Source organism: Nesoenas mayeri, assembly GCF_963082525.1.
Source record: "Nesoenas mayeri genome assembly, chromosome: 3".
NCBI classification, from domain to species: Eukaryota; Metazoa; Chordata; class Aves; order Columbiformes; family Columbidae; genus Nesoenas; species Nesoenas mayeri.
This window is the reverse complement of record NC_137544.1, coordinates 66,965,149-66,984,655: the sequence shown is the minus strand read 5'-3', so window position 1 is coordinate 66,984,655 and position 19,507 is coordinate 66,965,149. Positions and strand designations below refer to the sequence as shown.

The window sequence follows — 19,507 nt, the reverse complement described above, 5'->3', positions numbered from 1 at the left end:
GAAATTATTTTTTAACTAAAAATGCTGAAGTAACCCTTCCTAAGTTGTTATTTCCTGCCCCAGTTAATGAAAAAGAAACACTGAGTCATTTTGAGAACTACCTGTACTATTTAGCAAACAAGCCTAAAGCATTTTAAAGTGTTGGCATCCTGTAATAAGATACTTATTCAAAGACCTTGAGTGGGTATTGCAACCCCTTAAAACAGCCCAATTATTTTCAGAGTGCTATAAGAAACTTCTGCTTTTTTTCATCATTTTTTTTCTTGCCTCTTTTATTGTTTCTCTCGCTACAGTACATCAGTTTCAGCATTTTTTTAAAGCCAAATATCTTACCGTAGATCTATAAAGTTACAGCTGTAAAAGTATTCTCTCTCCATCACCCAGGGTGTATAAGTGGCTGAAGTAAAGCTCTTGAACCAGCCGTGGCGCTGCAGGACTAGCGATGGGGAAGTGCACTCAAGCACAGGCTTAAGAAAGTTAGGACGAAGTTTCACAATTGCTTAATCTGCATGCTGCTCTGGTAATGTGACGGATTAGGCTGTAGTCAGATGCTGTACAAATCCAGGATGATATTTTTGTCCAAATTTGCAGAAGATTTTAGAACTTGCATCAGATTTTTTGCTTGTTATATATAAGATTGTCAGTACAATTTTAACCGGTCAAAAATACTGAATAGATTTGAATTGCAGAATGCGTTTACACTGGATCAGCATTTTGCGCCGTGTGGTGGTAGCAGCTTTGATCCAGTACTGCGAGTCTTGTGTTTGAAATTATAAACACTTCTGGTTGGGCTCCCTTGTCATCAGCATAGTATTTGAGGTACCTCACGTAACAGAACAGTCACAGACATACAAGAGAAAAAGAAAAAGGGTCAGGAATGTTATCCTTGTAAAACTATTAAGGTTTTGTATTAATTGAAATTTGTATTACTTTGGAATAAACTTTGGTTTGGGAACAGAATTAATCTGGCAACTCGGGATTGCCTGGGCCTTTCTCCCTGAGCTGTATGGAGACGGCCTGGGTGCGCAGTTCCACTTTGGCCAAGCTCCCGGCTCTTTTCTTCTCGCTGCTTTCTTGCCTGGCTCCTTTGGACAGTTCAGCACCATGCACCCAGGACCCTCCTCCCGTTTTTATACCCTCTCTGCCACACTGTGTTGCTTCTCCCCTGAGGATGAAGTGGAAACGTGCCACCAGGGAGCTGACGTCCCCTCATGCACCAACAGTGATTTTGTCTTTCCCCACATGCTCCCTGAAATGGAGGCAGGTGGCTCCTGCCACCCATGCTGCACGGCCTCAGTCCCACACAGGTCTCCATTTCCCCTGGTCTGTGCCCAGCACTGCTTCCTCACATTAAGTGGTTTTTCTCCTTTCCTTATGAGTTTAGTGGCAGATTTTAGCTGAGGTATGGCATTGTCTAGCTCTATCCTTTAGCAATGTAGCATGTTACATAGGGTGAAGGTCCACACTAGCACTCCTCTGCTTTGGCAGGGGTCTTCTCTGTCCTTGGCAGTAGCAGTGAAATGGCAGCAGGCACACAGAGAAGACAGCAAAAGAAAACAAACAAAACAAACCAGTGTTTTCCCTAGCTTTTCCATTTGCTTCTTCAGAAAACATGATTAAGTCAGTGTTCCTAGCACAGGTGAGATACTTTTTGACTTGCGAGTGAGTACAGAAATGGTGCCAGAGCGTGCCGTCCCCAGAGGTGCTGGGGCAGGACTGACTGAGCAGCTCACAGGGTCTTCAAAGCAAACCATGTGCAGCACTGACACACCTGAAGGTTTAACTTGGTTTTACTGGTAGCTGCAGGTTATCTCTTCCCATGTTTATCTACTTTATTGGGAAGGTGGGTGAGGAGGAGGTCCCCTTTCAGCTGGAGGCATTTTAGCAGTAATCAAGGCACCCAGGTTGCTCTGAGAGGAGAAACCCTGCCTGAGTAGGAGTCTGCTGCTGTTCAAATTACATCTGCTCTGCTTGCCTCTGTTTTGACTTTTTGGGGGGAAAACGTTGAGGTAATTTTCTCAGGTTTATCAAGTTTTGTTGTGTAATGTCATTTTGAAATGAAAAAAAATCCATTTATGCGACCATCCCTTAGTGAAGGCTGTTCATCTTCAGCCACTGAGCACTGTTACCCACTCCCCGAACCAGGGAACCCCATTGCGACCGTCCGTGTCCGCTCCGTCCCCGCCGCCCGGGCAGGGAGGGCAGAGGCCGCGCCGCCCGCTTGCCGTTGCTAGGGGGACGGCGGCACCGCGGCGGCCGCCATGAGCGGCTCCAGGGCCGGCAGCGCCGGGCCCCGCGCGGCCTCCACCGTCCCCCGGCTGGCTGGCAGGGGCAGCAGCGCGGCGGCGGAGGTACCGCGGCGCGCTGGGCAGAGGCCGGGCCCGCCGGCGGCTTCTGTGGCCGAGAGGCTGCGGCCCGCCCCGGCACCGCGTCCCCGAGAGACAGCGCGGGGGAAGGCAGAAGGCAGGCGGGGAGCGGCGGCGACCGCTGCGCTTGGCGGGCTGCCGGCCGCTGGGTGGGGCCGCGCCGCTGCAGCGCTCCCGTGAGAGCCCCCGGCTGCCCCGGCGCCCAGCGCAGGGCAATAGCTGGGCGGTCACAGCGGGGTGCAGGGGAAGACAGAAAGGGCAGAGGGGTGGGGTTTGGGCTGGTTTGTTTGGGGCTCTTTGTTTTGTTTTTGTTTTGTTGTTTTGGGCGGGGCTCTCTCCCTCTCCTCCCTTTCCTTTCCCCGTTAGAGAATTTGGAAAAACAGTCTCCAGTATCTTTCTGTCGGTTGTTTCTGTGATGTTGACCAACACTGAGGCTGACTGTAAACCCCCTTGTGAGTTACCTTGTCAGTGTTAAATTTAATTTTGCCTTTTTTTTTTGAGAAAAACTTGTTATGCTGCAGAGCTTTACCTGGTGGTAGGCGTGGGCTTCAGTTGTGGATCAGTGAACTTCAGCTGATCCTTGTAGCTTATCTGTACAAATTCAAGGACAAAGGGTTTTTTAAGTGTTGCAAAAGGGAGTATTTTTCATGAAGTAGGAATGTATAGTTATCTAGGAATTTATTCTTTGTATCTCTTCTTCCTTTGAAACCAGTTTGCTGGCTTTGGTGTGAATTTAAAGGAGATGCTGCAGGATATTACCTGAAAGGATCAAATTCTTTTGTACTAACTTTATCAGAAAACCTGTAACAGTTTTGTATTCCAAAGAGAAAACAATTTATTATTGGGTGAACAGTTCAGTATCTCCTTAGTAGTTGAATGTCAGTTTTGTAATTATGTTATATTGTTCTGAGACAAAAAATACAGAATTTTGGTAGTTTGCAATGGCAAAATCAACTGCCATTACATTAACTACAACTGTTTTGACCCAATTACAAAGTTTTTGTTAGCACTGCTTAGTTACAGAGTTTGCAGTAGCCTGTTGCATATCCTACCAACCTGAAGTCATTTGTGAAGGTTGCTGTCACGATGCAGAAGCACATTAAAATCTGCGCATTTATGAAATGTGGGTTGCAGATGGCAAATCAAACTGCAGCACTAATCACTCTTGATTGTGTGTATACCCAGACACTTAAATGTATATAAAATATTTGCCTTTCATTGTCTGCATTCAGGTATGTTAGGCGCTGTAGGAAAATTACGAGTGTTGGTATGGCATGCTGGTTTGGTTTTTTTTAAGCTTTCTTTCAAGCTATTCCTTTAAAAAAAGTAATTTTAATCCTATTCAGCACTGATAAAGTAAAAGCAGTAGAACAAGTGCCTTGCAAAAATCCCTACATAAGTTCTTAATTTTGTCACATTTTTATCCTAAATTTTGCTTAGCAATTACCAATTTTAGTATTTTGAGACTAGACACAGCAGCTACTTCATGTTATTCATTTTGGAAAAGCTGTGAGACAAAGTGTAAGGGGAGATCCAAATTCCTTAATTTAGCCACACAGACAAAGGATGAAGTAAAACAAAAAACATATCAAGTAGTATTTACAGTAGGTGATGTGTCTCTATAATTGCCTTGAGATAAATGCTGTATTTCATCATGTCAAATGCATCTGTTACATTTAGATGCAAAATCTCCTCATCATAACAGAGAGGAAAATGAAAGATGAAAAATCTTTAATTGCTGCTTGTAGTAGTAGAAGGTAAGACAAAAATTTTGGTTGTCATGAAACTCTTTTTTGGCCCCATTAATCAAGCTTGAAATTGGTGTCTTCAGTAGATGAATCAGACCAGAGAGTGACTTTTATCTTTCAGTAATACCTTTCAATGATTACTGCAAAAGGAGGAGGGCAGTGCTAAGCAGTACCTTCTGAAAGGAATTTAGAAAATCTCTTTGGTAATTTATTTGAGCTGTTGGGAAGACTTTACATAGTTTTACGTGTTTCTGGAACAGTACGCTAGCGCACAAAAGCTCCACAGGCATATAATAACAACAGCAAAAGCACTTTTCAGAATTGCACTCACAAGAAGTGCAAGCAATGAGTCAGGCCTAGTTACAGGCAGCAATCAGAGGGGAAAGAGGGCTTCACCAGGTGGGATGTGATCAAAAGTAATTGCATATGTCTGGTATTTTATAATGTGAAAGAGAAAGTGGCAGAACTGAAATGATTTTGAAATGTTACAAATTTTGAAATTGATTTTATTAAGGCATTATCAATACAAACATTTTGAGATGTCTGATCAGCAAATTGAGCAAAATATTATCTAGAAAGATATCAACCTTACCCAAACCCAAAATATCCATACAAGATGGTTACATTGTGACCAGTTGGTTTTCTGGTTGTTGTGGGGGTTTTGTGTTTTTTGTTTGTTTGTTTTGGTGTGTGCGGGTTGGTTTGTTTTTTCCTTTTTTTTCCTCCACATTACTCCAATTCATGTTAGTCTGTTTTCACATGAGATAACAAAAACTGACTTTCTGTGTACCGGTGGCTCGCCCTTCTCACACTCACTGGTGCATGTAGGTGCTGTGGCCATTCTGAAGTGATGTGCATGCTGGCTGCTGCTACCAAGCAAAATCTGCAGTAGCCAAGTGCTACTTGCCTTCCCTCCATTTGGCTCCGAAATGTGTCTCTAAAAACTGTCCAGCACCCAATTTTAATGTAACTTGTAGTTATTGTTATAAAAATTTGCTTTTTATCCTGCAGGTTTTATGAAAAAATGGTATCCTAAAACTCGCCTGTCTTTATCCTAGGATAGATTGTTTTGCAAAATAAAATAAAAATTGAATATTCCCTGCATGCAGAAGTAGAATATTTTATTTTATTTTTATATCAATTTATACAAGGCAGTTTTGAAAGTGGCCTTTTTAGAACATGTTTTGATGGTTTAATCAGAAAATTAAGCTAATTAGCTTCTAGATAGCAATGAAGTTTTAAGATTTTCTAACTGTTGATAGAAAATAATCAAAGCATAATGTTTAAGCTCCATTATCCAGCAGTTCAGCCCATACAAAATGAATTCCTCTTCATCCCCATTGTCCTCCCACAGATGCAATAACAGGTTTGAGGTCTAACATTTCCATGGAATTTCTTAGGGAGATAAATTCTGCATGGAAATTTTTCAACTGTACATTCTTCCCAGTACTTCATTCTGGTTTCAGCTGCATTACATTTGTAGAAATTAGAACAGTTTTTATGCACATATGCAGCCATGAATATTAATTTGTCTTAGGAAGAAATATTACAGATTTAGGATGTTTCTTTTTGTTTCTTTTCAGAATATGAACTGTTATGACACTGAGATTGATAGAAATCATTGAATAGCTGACTGAGTCCAACTAGCATAATAAGTCCTGTACCAATATGTAGGTAAAAAAGGCCTGCTAGTTAACTTAACATCTGAGGAGAAAAAAGGTGTAGTTCAGTTGAGATAGATCATGTGCTTATTGCCCAGATTTTCAAAAATTTATCAGTGTAGAAGAGTTGCAGGGTAAAAGGAGAGATGAAATAAAATCTTGGAGCACATGAAAAGCAGTGTCAAAAGGAAGCGATAACTGCACAAAGCCTGACTGTGCAGCTAAACCAGTGAACGTAACCCAGAGAAGTCAAAGTTACAACGTATGTTTTAGTTAGATGTGAGTTTAAATATCATAGAAGCCACCAAAGCTTGTAGCCCACTAGGCAAGCGTTCCTATGCCCTGCTTTGCTGACAGTAACCTATGACATAGTTTGGTAAAGCAGGTCTGTGAAAAATTAATGTCATGTGTCATCATATTGCAAATCTATTTAATTTTCAACTTTCCCCCCCTCTCCCTCATGTGTTCTGTAGAAGCAAAGGAAGGATGGAGTTTACAAAGGTTTGTGAGTCATTATTTTTGGTATCCCAACCCATGTGCTTAGGTGCTCTGTAAAGGGGAAGAAGAAATCCCTACCCTGAGCAGAGTCTGTCCCTTATGGGCAAGAGGTGATGCATTGGCATGGCACTTGGGGGAATGGTCAGTGCGTAAATGCTTACTGAGGGCTTTCTGTTTCAACAGAGATTTTTTTTTTTTAATGTGTATTTTGGGAAAGAGGAGGCAGTGGTAGAAGCTTTTGCCAGGGTTGAAATAAGAAATGTAGCAGGGAAGAGAAGCCGACGAGAGCAGAATGGGAGTGAGTGACTTGAATGGTTGGCCAGTTTCAAAGTAAATGGTGAAGTGTAAAAGTACTGAATGTTGTTGAAGTTCTGTTGTTTCTGAACTGGGTGAAGTTTGCCAACTACAGGCTGGATTCCAGGGAGGTGAAAGCAGTTATTCGGTTAAAAATGAAAACAAAAAACCCCACAATAACAACAATGGCCTTATTTTGTTGATTTTCTCAATAATGCCTATTGCTATTAAAGCCAAAGTTCCAAGTAGATATTACTCTTAAGTACTGTAAATATAGGTTTAGTTTTTGTTTAGCATTTTAAGTGAAATGAAAACTTCATGTTCTTGCAGGTAAATAGAAAGGGAGCAAAAAAAAAATAATAATGTGAATGGGAAAAACACCCAAAGCCTAGATTATTTAGAGCTGATTGAGTGTTAATATATTAAGGCTTCTCCTGTCTACTGCCTCTTTTAACACTTTTTCCGTTCTATTTTCTTAACAGTAGTCAGTGTAAACTACACAGTAGTCATAAAACATTGCAAATCTGAATTTTTCCAGAGATAAAAAAGTGTCACATCTACATTACAAATGTTACCCCTATGTGTAGAGTCATGTCAAATTAATTGCATTGTTATAGGTATGATTAATAATTAGACTTGTGAATGGCTGCTGGCAAAACATGGAAAACTATTCGCTTAAATATTAAAGCATGTGCATTCCCTGCCAAAAGTATGATAATCATACCAACTTTCCTATTATGGTGTCACCATGTATTATTAGCTTTGTACTTACTAAGGCACTGGAGGATGCGGAGATTTGCTTCTGTAAATCTCACTAAAACTGTAAATTAATGAAATGGTAATTCCCATTGACTTGCGCACCTGGCTTCATTTAAAACTCTTTTAAATCTTTCTGGATGTGTATCCATGTATACACATCTTCAAAGTGCTCATGATTTTAAAATCTAGATAGGAATGATAAATGTACGTTTCAGAAGTTCCAGCTGTAAAGGGTTTTCCTATGTTGGTTATTGCTGCTGAACAGGGGGCTTCTTTCTTCAGCTATGCTCTGAAATTTTTGTATTTCACCAGTTCTGAAATGTATTCCTTCTTTCTGTACAGTCAAAAGTGGTTGTGTTTCTTTAGGGAAGAAAATGAAAATGTACATCAATACAGTAATATAAATATAATAATATACATAATTAATATACACAGTGTTACTGTTCGCAAGCTCCAGCCATGGTTTTGGAGCCCTGGTTTATTGCAGAATGGGAAAAAAAAGCGCCTCTTCACATCAAAGAATTTCATGTGGCTTGCAATGTACAACAAACGGAGTAAAGCAACAAGGAAGACAGAGTAGCAAAATGATGAGACATGCCTTCCCTCACTCACTTGCAATGGTGATAAAGTGTTGAGAAAATGAGGAGCCCTTTTATCTCAGAGATTGTGTGCGATGTTGCACGTGGCCATGAGCTGGACTATATCTGTCAGTCGGGCTCAGTGAGAGTGACAGCTCCTTTGTGAAAGAGCACAGCTGAGTGTCTTTGAGGGGGACAAATGCAATTAAACTTGATGGATCTAATCTAGTGTGGACTAGTGCATCGAAGAAAGATTAAATACAAGAGTTCACAATATTGTAGAAACTAATCTGAGGTAATTTATCTTTTGCCACAGTCCAAATTAGTAGTGTTGCCTAATTACCCAGGAATTTCTGTGTGCATTTCTTGGTAGAGGCTTATTTTATAGATGTTCAGCTATTTGGGAAGCTTTCCCCCTGCCCCCCCCCCCCCCCCCCCCCCCCCCCATTTAGAAGGGGTAGGAGCTGTCCTTGTAATTTCTCTCAGCCAAAGAACAATACTGATGTAAAAGAGCATGAAGTACATATGTCTCTGTCTCCATTGGAATATCTTGTTTTGACAACGGTCATTAGCTGAGGGAGATTTGCATTTTGTAATGCATACCTAAATGCACTAGGATTGCAGTTTTGTTTCAGTCCTGTGTGGGAGCTGATGGAATAAAAATGTCCTGTCCTCTGTTTTGTGTGCTTTCAGCATCATCTAAACACAATTCTGTTCTGAAGATGTTAATTTTCACCATTTTTAGTCACTATCGATTGAAAAAAAGTTCTGTCTAATGAAGCTCCTATCAAGATCTCAGGTCTGAATTTCCATATTGAAAGATTTAAGTAACAAAGGCCAAGAAATGCAATGCATTTCTGCTCTACTGTAGAAGAGCAGAACCATGCAAACATGAGAAAGCTTACTATAAAGACTCTAAAAGGCACAACTAAAAGAATTGTACAAGTGGTGTGAAGAAGACTGTGCTAGAAGCACAGAGCTGGTGCTTGCTGTCTTCCAGAAGGGCGTGAAAAAGGGAGAAAGGAAGTTGGTGTGGGGATAGAAAAGCATCATTCATACACCTGAAGCTATGTCCAAGTGAATGAGTTCAAAAGGATCTGTAGCCTTGGCAGGTTAGAAGTAAAAGCACGAACAGGCAAGCTAAAAAATGTGACTTGGAGGAGCAGGTAGGGGTATGTGAGTAGGCGTGGACTCTTCAACCTGGTAGGGAGACTCTGGAGGCGAGCTATGATAGAAATTTGTGAAATCATGAGTGGCATGGAGAAGATGGATAGCCATTGCGCCTTTTTCACTATTTCTTCCAAAATAAAAATGAGGGTCTGTGTGCAATATAACTGAAGTTTAAAAGCCAAAGTGGTTCTTCGCTTAAGAGACACCTGAGGTCTCTCTTTGGGTTAAAGTTTATGTGGGCAGAAGGAATCACTGGATAAGTTTGTAGAAGAGGGACCTTTTGAATGTTGCTAAATACATAGAAAATCCTGGAAATAACCTGAGCTGAGAACAGTGGGGGACAATGGGATTGATGAGGGGGAATATCTTACATGCTGATATACGTTAGCACTGGTATTGGTGACTGAACTTGCAGATGAAAGTGGCACCTGGTAGAAAAGAGACCGTTTATCCTATTTTTCTGTAAGGGTCAGTTACTCTGGGAATAGCGTATTTGGAATAAATGCCCTTGAGCAGCTTAATCTAACAAAAATGTTCAAAAAATGAGACATCTAATGGTTTTGTTTTCCTGCTGTCTTCCCAGGAATCTCTTGATCATGTTTTTTTGGATGTTCCTGTCACTAGAGAGCAGATGAATCGCTATCGAGCTGCAGCTGCAACTGCTCAAAGTGAACTTGCAGCACTTTCAGTGAAGTATGATTGTGCCCAGTCAGAGGTACATTTGAAAATACTTCCAAATCATTTTCCAAACCTGAGAATTCTCTACAGTCACTTTCTGCGGAGAATAGAAAGTTCAAAACTTATTGCTTTTGATACACAACTTTTGTTTCTCATAATATTCTTCTTTCTAGAATTTCCATGAGATTTTTACTCTACCTGCTTCTGTGTTCAGGAACTGATTATGAGTTTATATTTGAAAGACTTGAAGCACTCTAGCTTCTTATCTTCATCTAAATTCAATCTTTTCTAATGAAACCTGAAATTTAATATTTCTAAACTATGATTTTATAAACGTTCTTATAGGTGTCCTCCAGTTGTTGCTGGTGAGTTAAGATATAACTGCCCATCTTCTCCCATTTCTCCATGTTATTCAAGTTACAGCTCCCCAAATTTGCTTTGCTTTCACCACAGGTTGATTGTAATTAGAAAGGCTGAAGAACACATCTGCATCCTTTTCTGCTGTCCCTGCTGTGCAGGTGGTACTTCTCAGGAGAGAGGATTTATTAAACGATAGTTTTTAGAGTTTCCATGTTTTCACAAGTAATATTTTCTTTTTTAGCATATGACTGAATAAGGTTGATTCGATCCAATTCAGCAATGCGGGCAGTGGTCAGTTTTAAAGGGGAGTCAAATTTGCCTTTAGGAGACGTGAAATGCTTACATTAGTTTACATACATAGATTTAGGTGTATATATTCATAAATATACATAGATACATCAAGGTCAATAGGAACTTAAACAAGTTGTTTAAACGTCTGTAAATTTTACAGATGTGTATTTCTATTGTACATTGTAAAGTGCTTTGTGATATAGTTGCATAGCACTTGAACATTAAAAAAGGCTCTATCAATTAAATAAAATTTATTTGAATATGGATAGCTGAATATGGGAAACAACAAAAGCATGTACTATTACAGGAGTAAGAATTGTTAATATACTATCCAGCCGGAACTACGGGGATAAGTGTCCATTGGCTGAACTTGAAGCTGACCAGTTGGTCCTGAAGTTACTGCTGAAGTCTTCTACATGTAATGACTATCAAGGTTCAGTATTTAAATTTCAATTTTAAAAAGTCATACAGAGTCTCATGTTCTCATAGAAAGAATTTGTTACTGGAAATGCTGAACAGCTTTATTGGCAGCATGACTGACTGATTTATAGATTCTTTCAGCACTGTGCTTGCAAAAGTGAAAGAATAGTCAAGAAACCAGCTGTTCATTCGCTTGTTAATAAAGACCTTCATGACCCAGCTGAGGTCAGAGCCCTGTTCTGCTGAGTGCTCTGTAAAATTCATGATATGGGATTATTCTTGCTTTTTCTGCTATTGGAACTGACCACAAAGAAAATGGATGGAGGAAAAAATATCATATTTTGCAGATAGGGAGTTGAACCACAGAGGAATTTTAAGGTTGCGAATGTTTTAAGTGACCATAACTTGGTCCAGCTGCCAAGCAAAGCAATCCTGTTGTTCCTTCAGCTGCTTATTTCTTCCCCACACTGCCCCATCCTGTGTCTTGGCACAGATGTATGTGTAGTTTTATGGTGCACTGTGTTGGTAACTGATGCAACTGAAAAATAAACCTGTCCTTCTGCGTTGTTCTTTAGCCAAGTCGGTTTCCCAATCTTATTTTACCTCATAGCCATGTAAGTGCTTCTGCTAGCCCAAAGATAGAGAGTGGAGTGTGGAAATGAAGCCCATGAACCTGGGAAAAGGCTGAGCTTCTTTTCTCAAAATCAGCCTTTTCTCTGTGGCATGGCCAGCTCCCCTTCCTCCTCCTCTGTAGAAAGAGAATTCTTCTCTGTCAGCTGCATTAGTTGTTTGTGGAGACGTCAGACAAATACCAGAGCTGCTGTGGGGGAGAGAACAGGTGTGCTGACTGGGACAGGAGAAACGAGACCTCTCTTTTGCAAGGCAGTCATCTCACTGGCCTCCTAGAATCTCTGAGTATCTTGGGTTTGGTCGCATTGGAAGGCCCTGACAGAGCCATGAATTTCTTGATGTCCTGAATTGCAGATTAATGTTTTAAATATTTATTGTCTTAAAATGTTTGCCACAAGTTAAAAGCCATAGCACATGTTATAAAGAGCAGTTAATGTGGCTTAATTATTTGCCTGTTAATTTTATGTAGTAAGAGATAAATGCTTTGGATTGCATCTTGCTTCTCATGATTGAAATTGTCAGGAGTGCTGAAACATGTCTTGACACTTCTTGTGACAAAAAAAAAAATCCACTTTAAATCACTTGTTCTTTTTAACACCATAAAACACACTGAAATTTTATGTGCCTGGTGTATCTGCCTCAAGCTCAGTCTTTTAGAGAAGCTCGTAGCAGAAATAGTTCGACAGAAAATGGTATTTTTAACTAAAAGAAAAAGCTGAAAGAAAAACAACTGAATTCCCTGAACTGTTGGGAAGCTCTAGTATCATCTCTGGAACAGGTCATTTACATTTGGCAGTGATGTCCCTCCTCCCACCCTTCCTTAAAAGTCTCTCTTGCTGTTTCTGTGCAAGTCCAGCTATATTTGGTTGGATTATTTGTCCAAAAAAATAACTATTCGCATAAGTTGACAAGAGGTTGCTTACAGAACAACTCTCCAAAAATTTCTTTGCCTCTGAATGTGCTGCAAATCATCATAAGGCTCCACCCTTGTAAACCAGGATACTTTGCTGTTACAACTCTCCACAGCTATAGATTATCTGTGGAATTGTGCACCAGAACTGGGAGCAGGGAGGAGGCAGGCGAAAAAGGGGGAATATTGGTGCTAATGACTGTATTGTAATACAGATGCACAAAGGAGATGAGTTAAGGCTGTGCAGCAGAACTTAAGGTGGGCTCTTCCTAAATTCTGAGTTTGTAAATAAATTTATCTTCCTATAAGAGATTATCTTGAAAAGCTGTATTGTATTACACAACAGCAGCTTTTTGTTTTACAACCCCTTTCTTCTATTGCTTTTTCTTAGTTATATGAAAGTAAAGTTGCATACCTCCATTCAGTCTTGTAGTGATAGAAGACTCTAGTCTTTTGTTCCAAAATGTGTTTCTTGTCACATTACTAAACTTATAATGCAATCACGTATTTCAGCCTGGGCAAAGTTATTCCTAGTGTGTTTTTTTGTAATGAGTTTTCTCCTTGTCTGTCTATAGATTCTTGAACTCAGGTCCAGAATTGTCTCTAAAGAAGCCTCTTTTCAAGAGCTGAAGGCTGAAGCCGAAAGCTACAAGGAAAACAATGCTAGGCAGATGTCTCGCCTCCTGTCTCTGCAAACCCGAATTCAGGAGATGGAGGAAGAGGCATGTGTCCTCACCTCTTCTAAAAACCAAGCTGAGGTGACAGCTCAGGCAGTGTCCAAGGAAAACTGGGAGCTGAAGAAGAAACTTCATGAGCAAAATGCCAAACTTAAGTAAGATTCATGTGACATGAGATACGATTTTTGTTTGAGATGACAGAGTGCTGCAGTTGTCAATGCAGAAAAATATGTTGGCAGACAGACTTTCTTGCAGATCTGAATTCTGTTACAACGCCTTGCACAGCTGTTGTAACCAAGCATGTGGAGGGTATTGAAATTTGAATTTTAGGTTGAGTTGTTAGCCCATAAATGGGGTTATGAGGGTTTTGTCCTTTGGAGGAGAAATGATGATATGAGTCACTTTGGTGTAACCTCATTGTTTACAACAAATCAGCACAGAGGGCTGTTTGTCTGGGCACAGTAGAAACAATATATGTGTTTTCCTCATTCAGGTACTGCCATGGATGGCACTGAGGCAAACTTCATGCCTTTTGTAGCACAGTTATGATGGGCAGTACCTATAACTATGGTCTAGTGCCCTGGTTTATCCTTATCATGTGATGATGTTTACCCATCACTTGAACAGGCTGTGCGGGCTGTGCAGCGGTAAGTGACTGTCCTGCTGCACCACTCCCGTCTCTTCCCCTCTTCTGTGTCACAGCTGGAACTGGAACAGTGTGAAGTGAATTTCCTTCTTAGTGTAAAGATGTCTGTTAGGAGCAGTACAATAAAGCAAATATGGTATAATTCCTAGTTAGTAGTATTCTAGAGAGAGCATTTTAATACCTGTTCAGCTTTTAGTAATGTTAGCTTTGTCTGATTTTCCTTCTGCTTTCTTCTGGACATTGCTGTGTAGTGTGTGTTTGGTGTAGGGTTTTTTTTCGTTTGTTTTTGGAGTTTTTTGTGTGTGTGTTTTTTACATGCATACTTATAGCATGAAACTTTTGATACAAGATAGTATCCTCATCTATACTATTCTTACCATAGTCTGTCAGAACACTGATCTATCAGTTCCGCACAACTGCTAATACTTCAGGTCTGTGGGACTGGAAACTGACAGCAATGTTGGTCATAAATAAAATTGATTGATGTGAGAAAGTTCTGAACTCTAAAATTCCAAAATCAGTGTCAGACACAGTATATTAATAAACACCTTATAGACGTCCATAATATGTTGGGGTTTTTTTGTTTTTTTCCACCCTTACAAGGCTAATATCTCTCAATATTGACTAGTTAAGTGCAAGGTGAGTGTTCACCAGGTGTCTGTATTTCCCAAATCAGTATTATCACAAAGCTCTTCTAGGCTTTGTGTGTTAGAAGTGGATAATTAAGTTATTTTAAAATCTAGACAAATCCATTGCAGTGCCCTTGTCTATTAGCAGCTGATTTGCCAAAAGCCCTGCCTGGAGAGTGCTGATGTTGATCGCCAAAGATTTTTGATATAATCCCCATATAAGTGAGGATATAGTCAAGCCAAGAAGTCTATTATGCATCCTAGCAACACAGAAAACATCACACTCTCTGAGATAATGGTTGTTAAGATTCTTTAAAATGCTACTTCTGTTGGGAAAAAAAAAGGAAGAAAAACCTCCCGTCCTGTTTACCTGACTCACTTGAGAAAACTGGCAAAATACTGTGTATCTTACTAGCCTATTGTTGCAAGGATATGATCAATTTTATGTGGCACAAAGCTGTGCTGTGTCTCCCAGTGTGGTCCTGGCTGCTGTGTTTTCTCCATGACACTTGTGTCAACAGTTCTGTTTGTGTTTCTGCACGGTGAACTGGGACCAGGGAACTACTCCCAGAGGGAAGTGAGCAAAGCTTGATTTCCAGCTCTACCAATCCTAGCTCCAGTTTGCTTTGCACCTGGAGTGCTGGCAAAAGGAAAGGGACAAACAGAGGGTGAGCCTGCTCTTTTGGAAGGCCTGATTATGAATCTACAGTGTGTTCTTTCAAAGCTTTTCCTCATCTTCAGCTAATGGTTACATGTGCCACTTAATACTAGTCAATGTATTGACTTGGTGAACTTTAGTTGCTCAGCCTAACCACTTTAGTAGTATGTGGCACATGACTAGTCCTAATTAGGCATCCGCTGCGGTATTCAAGAAAGATTTTCACTGAAAACTACTACTAAAAGTGAAGAGCAAACCAGGAGGCATGAAATGCACATTTACATTCTATACCTAGAAATACAGAATAGGGATATAGAAAAAAATGTTTAATGATTTCTGTGGTTGGTTTCCAAGATGTACATCTCTCCTGTTGAAAATGGTGCTTTTCTACTCAACAGGTCTATTGCCAAGGTATTTTTAGAGCCTGAACTGTGAAAAGCTTCCCCCCCCCCCCCCCCCCTTTTCCCTCCTCTTCTCTTTGCTCATTAGTTCTGAAGAGCTAGCAAAACTGTGAAAGAGTTGCATTCTTCTTTTTTGTATCTGATTGCCTATTTTCTAGGTGCTCACACCTCACACCTTTTAGGGCCCTACTGGAGGTAATTAGGTTATGCCTAGAGTTGTCAAGTATGTGCTTTGTACTTCAGATGTTTTATTTTTAGAAGCAGGCATGGCTCTGTGTGTGATGTGCCTCAATTTTTCAGAGCCACGGAGCAGTTTGCGGGGTCGGCGGTCGATCCGATACAATATTCTAACATACAGACATGCATGTATGGTATGTCTCAAGCCTTATGCCTTTTTGTTTCTGACATGCCTCTCCTTGGCACAGCATATTAGCGACCATCTCACAGCTTAGTTTTTCTGGGGCAATCGAGGTGAGGAAACTGTGAGGCACTTATTTTCTGAGGGCCAGCACCTGCTGTAGAAGGCAGAGCTCTTTAGGCTCCTGGTGTGTGCTGTGCATAGAACCATTCTTATCCTGTTCAGAGCAGTAATTAATGTTTTCCATTCCCCTCTGTTATTCTTCCACTCTCTTCCACTTTGTAGTATTGTCAATAACTGTGCTGGTCTCCCTCCTAAGGCAACATCGTAAATTTTTTCATGGACCATCTGTTTTGCTTAGTGACTTACAGCCATTTACCACACTGTGTTCACAATCACTGTGTGTTTCCCATAAGAGTCTCATGTTGCTTTTTGATTATGGAATGATGCTCTGTTGTCTGTTTGATTGCCAGCCTAGAGAGGAAGAAATCAGAAATGGGAAAGAATGAATCATAGAATGTCCTGAGTTGGAAGGGACCCACAAGGATCATTGAGTCCAACTCCTGTCCCTGCATATGACAACCCCACAGTTCACACCATGTGTCTGAGGCCATTATCCAGTCTCTTCTGAGTCCAGAAATGTCTAGCATGCCCACCTTGAAAGCTGGGAATAGTGCTATGCTTTCATAAGCAAATGGGTTTCAATACAATATTTGATCTAGACAGCTGTTTGGTGATATATCACATCTCATTCTATTCTAGTGTTCAAATCTTTGTGAAGGACTTGCTTTAGAAAGTACCTTGTTTCTCAACTGGAAGCTCAATAGTTTTGTTTCTTGCACTGTATTTTTACTACTGCTGAGTACCTCTCTAATGGGTGTTATCTGAGAGGTATGGGAGTTGATATTTGGATTACACTACTGGTCATTTTGAGCTTGGTTTGGTTGTTTATTTTTGTTAAGCTGTTTCTTTGTAGTTTTTCAGAGGTAATGCTCAGCATTGCAGCATTGTGAGCAAGGTTTAGATCTATACATTTGCTACCTGTGCAGACCGTTGCAATGCTTGTCTGCTGGACTTGTCTCTGACCTTGGCAAGGGAGATGTGTAACCACATTTATGCCAGTGAGTTAAACTGTCTGCTGTTATTTGGTTGTTTGTTCTTACAGAGCATTTACAAACCAATACCTGCTGTAAAGGCTGATAAGAGATGCTTCATGTGAGATACATATCTGGATGATAGGCACCTTTTGAGAGTGACGAAATTGATGATTAAAAAGTTGCCTTTTTTTCATACTTTTGTGGTAGTCCCGTGTAATTTTCTTTGCTAATGGTTTTCTTCAGCCTGACTCTAGTCTGCACTTTTTTTCCTTCCTTTGCCTTCATGTGTAGTGTTATGCTTCAGAAGACTGGAGGTACAGTAAAGTGGTGTCTCCCATCTCTGCTTCTGCTAGTCAACTTCCCTTCATAGGTACTCTGGGTGTCCTACACTTCCATAAGTCCAGAGAGGCTTCTCTTTCCCTGGATTCTGTTCATTGGTGACATCAGATTCATTCGAGAGAGAGGGGATGTGAACTGCTTTTAGCATATTTTTACTATAATTTGATCACTCTCTTCCCCCTTACTTTTCCTAAGCTTTTGCTTGCAGCCTCCATTTCTAGTTTCTTGAGGGCACTGTTTATTGATGGTACTTGATTCTTGTGTTTTATGGAAATCTTGTACCGAGAATGAGGTTGGAATCATAGATTCGTAGGATACTTTAAAGTGCTAATCAAAAACAAAGATGAAGAAATGTTTACACACAAGTCAACAACAGAAGTTATATGTATTAAATAACAGATATGTGACTTTAAAAATTCATTTTGTGGTATGCAGAAGCTAGCAATAATCTCAGGATAATGTCTTTTATCTAGAATTCTGTTTCAGAGAACATTCATCCTGATGTGTATTTTTTTCCCTGTCTGTTTAGTAAATATTTGAATCAGTGTGAAGAAAGCATGACTCAAGCTTCCAAAATCAGCAGAAAGTACGAAGAGTTCCTTACACAGCTTTCTGGATTCTTAGACACAGACATCAGAGAAAAAGAGAAACCACAGGAATATTTAACATCAAAGGTGATTAAGTATAGGCCAAGAAATGAAGCAAATGATGAAGACAGGAATCTTTGTGTTTAATAGTGATTTGCAGACAGTGCTATAACTTAAGAAAGACTTCCCCCCTTCCCCCCCATATTCGGCCATTTTTGTATCAACCTGTAGTTCCCAAGAACAGCCCTGATTAGATACTTAAAGCTTTCCTGAAAACATTGACACTGAGAGTCACTACGTGACATGTAAACTGTACCTCTATATCTTAATACTTATTTCAAGCAGACTTACCATTAAGTAGAAGTATCTGAAATGGCATACGCTAAAACAACCTTAACTATGCCCTGTAACAAAACACTGCAAATAATTGTGTGGTGGTTTTGAGACTTATTCATAAAACTTTATTATTTCTCTTCAGAATACTTCTGAAGTTCTAAAAACTAAGCTTCCATTTAGGAAAGGAAAACTGTTCATATACTCTTTTAACTTTTATTGATGCTGCTAGAGGACAATTTATCCGAATTTAATGGATTTTTCTCATGTTCATCTAGTCTTTGCTATCCCTGATTTTTTTCATGAGGTTTTTTTTTTGAAATTCTGTTTCATTATATTAATATTATTAGAAGAGTCCTGGTTGTAAGGAATACTTAATAAATTAAGATTATCTTGGTACGTATCACAGTGATTTATTACAAGAAAATTGAAATTGTAATAAATATTCTAACGAAAATTGGCTAGTTGTCATTAGGGGCAAAGATTATTGTACTAAGTTGTAACTCTTACATTCTTTAATTTAAGGTAATATCTGGAGTTAAAAAAAAGTATACGTTGATGTCTTGTCTTAACAATTAAGTAATAAGTCTATTTGGGAAATCTAATTTGTGCTGAAAATTGTGAACATTAGGAAAACTTAGCAACTCATTTTTCTATTTGGGGTCACGGCGCATCTATTTAGCTTCTTTTCCACCTTATGATTTTATTTAAGACAGAACTGGTCTGGCTTAGTCTTAAAAAACATCTTGCCTTTAGGAGTCAGGGTACATTTTTTTACCTTATGCACTCCTTGAAGTGCCTGCATTCATCTGTTCTACTTCTTGGAAACAGAGTAATGTACTAAAACAGCCCTAGAGTCCTCCTGGAAATGACTCCCTTTTTCCAGGGTGTTGACTGCTCAGAACAGCAGCCCACCAGGTATTTGGCCTTGTTCTGGAATACGCTTATGAAATAGCTGTTACTAACTCAAATCTCCCCATGCCTAAGAGCTTTCAAGCATAAAATGTGGCTTTCAGTTTCGTGTTCCAAATGAGAGGCATAAATTTTAACAAGCCAAGCGGAAATGGTCTGCTTTTCACATGAAGTTAGCTAAATGATCTGTTTTCATCTTCTGACCCGTTTCGTGTCATGCACAGATATGCAGCGACAGTTGTTCTCCACCTGTTTAACAGATCATAGAGACTGCATGGGAGTAAATCTGAACCACATTACACTAAGATGTGGGTTTCTAGTGAGAATATAGTTCTCATTTTAATTGTCTTTCTACTCTTTTTAGGAAGGAGTAGTAGAGTGCAATTATAAATCTGACCTGGGGGTTACCAGAAACACTATATATTTATTGGGATGATTAGCAGCAGGTATACTGGGAGGGATATATGCAATTTTAAGTTCTTTGAAAAGTTACTAATATTTGAATTA

At 39.9% G+C, this 19,507-nt stretch overlaps 1 protein-coding gene across 1 annotated transcript in view; it reads left to right on the top strand.

Annotated features, from left to right (window-relative positions):
- Positions 1-19,507, top strand: part of ARMT1 (acidic residue methyltransferase 1) — a gene marked incomplete at both ends in the record, with an annotated part of 52,026 nt that overhangs the window by 8,052 nt on the left and 24,467 nt on the right. The window contains 3 exons of the mRNA XM_080341964.1: positions 9,658-9,789; positions 12,939-13,195; positions 17,698-17,842. Of these exons, the coding sequence (XP_080198090.1) occupies positions 9,658-9,789; positions 12,939-13,195; positions 17,698-17,842 (534 nt within the window). The remainder of the gene's footprint in view (positions 1-9,657; positions 9,790-12,938; positions 13,196-17,697; positions 17,843-19,507) is intronic.